The sequence below is a fragment of the Etheostoma spectabile genome, chromosome 6 (assembly GCF_008692095.1).
Source record: "Etheostoma spectabile isolate EspeVRDwgs_2016 chromosome 6, UIUC_Espe_1.0, whole genome shotgun sequence".
Classification (NCBI taxonomy): Eukaryota; Metazoa; Chordata; class Actinopteri; order Perciformes; family Percidae; genus Etheostoma; species Etheostoma spectabile.
This window is the reverse complement of record NC_045738.1, coordinates 22,270,734-22,276,805: the sequence shown is the minus strand read 5'-3', so window position 1 is coordinate 22,276,805 and position 6,072 is coordinate 22,270,734. Positions and strand designations below refer to the sequence as shown.

Here is a 6,072-nt window from a genome sequence, read left to right as displayed (position 1 = left end):
TGTGTGTGTGTGGAGTGTGTGTGTGTGCTCTGTTAGTCAGCTGGTGTTTTTGGCAGTTGTCTGACTATGGCCTTGTGCTGTATGTAACAGGAGTCGCTGGAGCTCTGGCGTAAATGGAGGCAGTGGCGGAGGTGGAAGTGGAGGAGGAGCGGGGGGAGGTGGCGCTGGAGGTGGCAGCAGTGGAGGAGGAGGGGGCGGAGGCGGAGGCACGTCGGGCAGGTCATCAACAGCAGCTCGGGATTCCCGTCGACAGACCAGGGTGATCCGCACAGGAAGGGATCGCGGCTCGGGCCTGCTGGGTAGCCAGCCTCAGCCCGTCATACCAGCGTCTGTCATCCCTGAAGAACTCATCACTCAGGTACATACTTCTCAGCAGGAATACATCTCTTCTTGGATAAAGGAGATGCTACAAAAATGGTTTAACCCTTTTCGTAATGAAACACATTGTACATTAAGCAGTTCACTTTAATAAACCCTTGTGTTGTCTTTGGGTCAAATTTGACCCGTTTTTCTAAATATCTATATCCGAAATAAGGGTTTCTAAATTTAATAACCCAAAAATAACATGGCTGATTGATTCCACTCATTGTGCTTTGCAAGTTCAACAAAAGATAGGATCTCTACTTTCATTGACTTTAGGGTGTTTTATTAAAAAAATATGTTTCAAAACCAGACTGAATATTGACACATACACTTCTGTAATTATCCTTCATTTAATGAGTCTAAGTAAGTCATAATTTCTGCTTTTTTAATTTAAGAATTGGGTATAATTTCTCATGAATGAGATTTATTGACCACAAATTCCAAAAATGTAATAAATGTAAAACTGGTAACAAGTTGATGTCAGAGGTTTTTTTACATGGTAGTGGAAAAAAAGTGTTAAACGTCAAAAAAGCCAGAAACATTGAAAAAAAGAGACAAAAATGTTGATAAAAGAGACAAAAACATCAGAAAATGTTGTATATGATTGAATGGAAGACAACACAAGGGTTAATAAAAATAATACATTTATTTTATATAGGACTTTAAAAGGTACAGCAATAAAAAAATATAGAATTTTCTTGCTAAACTGCAGTCACACGTGAATGTAAATAACTGTTTTCTACTTTGTCTATTTCCCCAAGGCCCAGGTAGTCCTTCAGGGGAAGTCTAGGAGTGTGATCATTAGGGAACTCCAGAGGACCAACCTGGATGTCAACCTCGCCGTCAACAACCTGCTGAGCCGGGACGACGAAGATGGAGATGATGGAGACGACACAGCCAGCGAGTCCTACCTCCCCGGAGGTTTGTCAAACAACATCGTGAAAGGCTTAGTAGCGGTTCAACAACACAAATAGGCTTGTGTGGGGGAGTAACACAGTATTCAAATGATTTAATTATGACCATTGTAATGTTCTAGACCAGGGGTCTTCAACAGGGGGTCCGCGGAGGTACTGCATAAGGGTCGCGAAAGTTTTGGTTGATTAGACTTTTTTTTTATATCCCCCCCCCCCCCTGCAATTTTTTCCACTAATTGAAATGTCTTTAAATACACATTAACATGAATTCAACACACTGTAGTAAACAGATAAATGGAGGCAGAAGATGTCTTTCAGTCATCAATGCACACATGGAACTATAGGACCAGTTTGATATAACACAATTTTATACAATATATATAATTAGGGGGTCCACGCTCCATTTCGCCATCAGTTTGGGGGTCCTTGGCCTGGAAAACGTTGAAGACCCCTGTTCTAGACAGTATTTGCAAATTCATAAAAAAAAGAATGTGTTTTTTATTATCTTTAACCTTGCATGCTGTTGTGCCTTTGTCCCATGCAGAGGACCTGATGTCCCTGTTGGATGCAGACATTCACTCGGCTCATCCCAGTGTGATTATTGATGCTGATGCCATGTTCTCTGAGGACATCAGCTACTTTGGCTACCCCTCTTTTAGGCGCTCCTCGCTGTCTCGCCTGGGATCCTCCAGAGGTAACTCAACCACTCACTTCTGACCAGTAAAAGGAAGGCACTCTGTTGGAGAGGCTTTGGTGACAACACTGGTGATGGCTTTTGTTGTGGGGATGGAGATTTAAAAGCTTATTAAAGATAAGACAACACAGGAGAAAAGTTGAAAAACAAAGGTAGTTTTTTTTCAGTAAAAGACTTGCCAGTGGCTTAACATTTGAATAAGCAGTTATCTAACAAGCAGGTTTTTTCCGATAAAAGACTACTGCAGGGCAAATGGAAAAAAAACAATAAAAAAACATCATTAGAACACAACATATTTTTCTCTTTGCTAAATGTATACTTGAGCCGGTATAGGTTTTACACAAATTCATATTAAATGAAAGGGGTTTAGCTTATTTGCTGGGGAAACAAGTCTGTTTAGCTTGATTTGTAATATTGGTGTTTGGTGTTACAGGCTATAAATGTTTGGTGTTGTACATTGCATGGCTGTAGTAAATACTGTGAGCTCTCTGAGAAAGGCCCGCTAGGCCCACCTGTCTTAAAGCAGTCTATTCTTTAAAAAAAGAAAAAAAAGACCTAATCCACTTTTAGCCCATATGCATGCTTATTTTCTGTCTATCCACTTCCTTTTCTACCCCGCATTTTAACATATGAGCGTGCAAACTGACTCACCCACCAGTATAATTTAGACCCCCACTCAATCTTCAGTACTGCAATTTTGATTTGCACCACAGTGATTCTAAAGAATCTATCTTTCTTTCTCCATTTTTAAAACTATGTTGACGGGTCTTTCCCAGAGAGTGGCTTACTTCTATCCCACTGGTGTGACCTTATTGCATACCAGTTCTCCTTCTTCCCTTAGAGCGCGACTCGGAGCTGTTGCGTGAGCGTGAGTCTGTATTGAGGTTACGCGAGCGCCGGTGGCTGGATGGGGCCTCGTTCGACACCGAGCGAGGCTCCACCAGTCGCGAGGGCGAGCCCAGCTTGGACAAGAAGAGCATCCCGGTCCAGAGCCCTGTCTCCTTGGGAGAGGAGCTCCAGTGGTGGCCTGACAAGGTAGGAGGAGCACAAACAGAGCTCTTGATTTCAAACGCAGAAATACAAACCTTCGCAATGACATTGCAAGGGGAGCTTTGATCTATTATATTTCCTTTTGAAAATCTTGAGGGGACTCTTCAATCTGATTGGATAGCCCACTAGTGGCGAATTCAATTTTTTGGGAAAAATATAATGGAAAATTGGGCTTTACCTGTCATTTATTGAGCTCTCGGATCTTCTTTCCCAGGATGGTGTGAAGTTTGTAAGCATCGGAGCCATGTTCTCAGAACTGGTGGCTGTCAGCTCCAAAGGAGAGCTCTATCAGTGGAAGTGGAGCGAACCTGAACCCTACAGGAATACACAGGTGGAGGGTTCTGCCTATGTGAATAAAATTAAAGCGGCAATGTGCTATATATGTATTTTTTTTTTTTTAGCAAAATACAATATGTATTTTATCTGTTATTGTAACACGCTTAACATTTTCTGTCATTTGTTCCATCAGAATCCTTCGGTTCATCACCCGCGTGTATCCTTCCTGGGCCTGGCCAATGAGAAGATCACCTTATTGTCAGCCAATAGCATCAGAGCCACTGTAGCTACAGAGACCAATAAGGTATATAATGATTGTTGACCTAAGGACATGTGTGCTGTGCTTTGTTAATGGAAACGGTCCTCAACTACAGGATACGTTGTGTAACCATAAGATTATGATTGACTAAAGCAAAGATTATATGGTTACTAATCAGCCAGCCTAACATTACAAATATTTATTTAATGAATTGTTCATTAACTCAAGTTTATGTGTGTGTGGTATAGGTGGCAACCTGGGTGGATGACACACTGAGCACAGTGGCCTCTAAGCTGGAGCACAGTGCTCAGGCCTACCCTGAGCTGCAGGGGGAACGTATGGTGTCCCTGCACTGCTGTGCCCTCTACACGTGTGCACAGTTGGAGAATAGCCTCTACTGGTGGTAAGAACAGATGTTTTTTCCCATGAAATTACATCAAATGGAATTATGATTATGTTTTTAACAGTAACATTGGCTCCCAAATGTCACCGTGACATTGTTATCCTGCTAAGTTTAGCGGGAGTGTTCATTGAAGTCATACACAAAACCATATCATTAGACTTTTTGCCTTTATAGTGTTAGTGATGGGGAAAGATTCTGTCATTGTATTTTTTAAGGTGCTAAAACGTGACATTTAGCGGGGGTTACAAAGCGATGTCTTTGTCAATTCAGTGAGAATAGTATATGTCAGGGACAGGTATGAAAATCCAGTAAAGTTTTTGACAACTTGATCGCTTGCATCTGTCTGCAGGGGTGTTGTGCCTTTTAGTCAACGGAAGAAGATGCTTGAAAAGGCCAGAGCCAAGAACAAAAAGCCAAAGTCCAGCGCTGGCATCTCCTCAATACCAAACATCACTGTGGGAACACAGGTAAGAATTTTGAATTTTTATTGTTAAAGTGACAATATGTAACTTTTTAAATCTTTCTGAAACTATCTTTCATCTGGTGATTATAAATGACCTGTAACAGGACAAGAGACTTAGCAGTGAAAAGAGCGCTATTTCTATATAGGTTTATGAATGGCTCTGCCCCGGTCCAAATTTTTTACCGACGAAGTCGCAGAATGATTCACGGAAGGTAGACGGCGCTTCAGAGCACACGTTCTGATGGGTAACAGATTTTGGCATAACATTGGAATAGCCTCTGTTATTGTATCCTGCCAGGTAAAGGGTAGCAGGAGACTTCTTTTTACATAGGCCTAGTTGTATTTTAAATTTATTTTAGAAGTGATCTGTTGTAGTTAAGGCTGATACTGGTATAAACTTGACATAAACCTAAAATAATTTGACCTGTTCCTTCCTTAGGTGTGCTTGAGGAATAACCCCCTCTACCATGCCGGTGCAGTGGCCTTTTCTGTCAATGCTGGCATTCCCAAAGTGGGCCTCCTGTTGGAGTCTGTCTGGAACATGAACGACAGTTGCAGGTTCCAGCTGCGCTCACCAGAGAGCCTCAAGAACATGGAAAAGACCACTAAGACCCAGGATATCAAGTCAGTTGCATTTTATGTGGATAAAAGCTGTTAATTTTTGTATATGAATAGTCTTCCATGATTTCATTTCAATTTTAGAAAGGGCTGGTTAGTGCCACTAATTTTAATTTGCAAGGTTCCAATTTGATTTTCAATTTAATACTGATTCAAGTAGGGATATTTCAGATACAATGCTAATTTTATGAGAAATAATGTCAATTGTAAAAGGAACTCTCTAACCTTATTAAAAAAAGATGCCCCTAAGGCAGTTATATTAATGTACTTTAATTACACATGAGCACACTACAGCAGTCAACACAATAAACTACAGTCAGTGTATATTAAGTGATCAGAATTTTAGCAGATATTCTGCCTTATTTTGGAGCATTATTTTGCCCCCCTCCTACTAGCATAATATAGTCAGTAGCAACGGATGCCTTTTGTTGTGTAGTTTCATAAGATACCAATATCTTCACTCAGCTTTAAAATGGAGCCCACTAGCCTCTTAAAGAATATATTGTCGGCTGAAATTGCTAACATTCCCACGCGTCTCTTGGGGTTAAAAGATTTACATCGAGAGTTTATGAATCAATATCAGGTAATTCAAATAAAGTTCTATTTGAATCAGAATTGATTATTTTAAACCCAGCCCTACTTTCACCACATTTAAAAGACCTAGACTTTAGTCCCTCTGGTTACCGAATGTGGATCTGGAAGAATAAGTCAAATTCATCTCACTAACTTGGTCTTAACCCATAGGATGGAAAGCAAGCCAGAGCTGGTGAAGACTGAGATGGGTCCTCCTCCCTCCCCAGCATCTACCTGCAGTGATACCTCTTCCATTGCTAGCAGTGCCTCACTGCCCTACAGTATGTCGGCTTCTCTTTTGCTATCTCTCCCTCTTAACCTCTAGCTCTCCAAACAACACTCCAGTCTTGACTTTCCTCTCTATCTCCCAGGCACAGAACCAATTTCTTCCTCACTCTGTGCTCTCATTAGTCCTTTGACTTTGAAACAGATGGTGCACAGGCTTTCATCAGCAAGTCC

The 6,072-nt window shown here is 41.3% G+C and overlaps 1 protein-coding gene across 9 annotated transcripts in view; it reads left to right on the top strand.

The window, feature by feature from the left end:
* The window catches only part of ubr5 (ubiquitin protein ligase E3 component n-recognin 5), a 44,497-nt gene that overhangs the window by 12,720 nt on the left and 25,705 nt on the right, over positions 1-6,072 (top strand). For 8 of the 9 annotated variants that reach the window (XM_032517834.1, XM_032517840.1, XM_032517843.1 and 5 more), the window contains exons 6-15: positions 91-358; positions 1,125-1,284; positions 1,822-1,971; positions 2,795-3,006; positions 3,236-3,352; positions 3,491-3,601; positions 3,805-3,959; positions 4,309-4,426; positions 4,862-5,046; positions 5,785-5,894. In XM_032517834.1, the coding sequence (XP_032373725.1) occupies positions 91-358; positions 1,125-1,284; positions 1,822-1,971; positions 2,795-3,006; positions 3,236-3,352; positions 3,491-3,601; positions 3,805-3,959; positions 4,309-4,426; positions 4,862-5,046; positions 5,785-5,894 (1,586 nt within the window). The remainder of the gene's footprint in view (positions 1-90; positions 359-1,124; positions 1,285-1,821; positions 1,972-2,794; positions 3,007-3,235; positions 3,353-3,490; positions 3,602-3,804; positions 3,960-4,308; positions 4,427-4,861; positions 5,047-5,784; positions 5,895-6,072) is intronic. The other variant, XM_032517836.1, reaches the window with a different exon arrangement.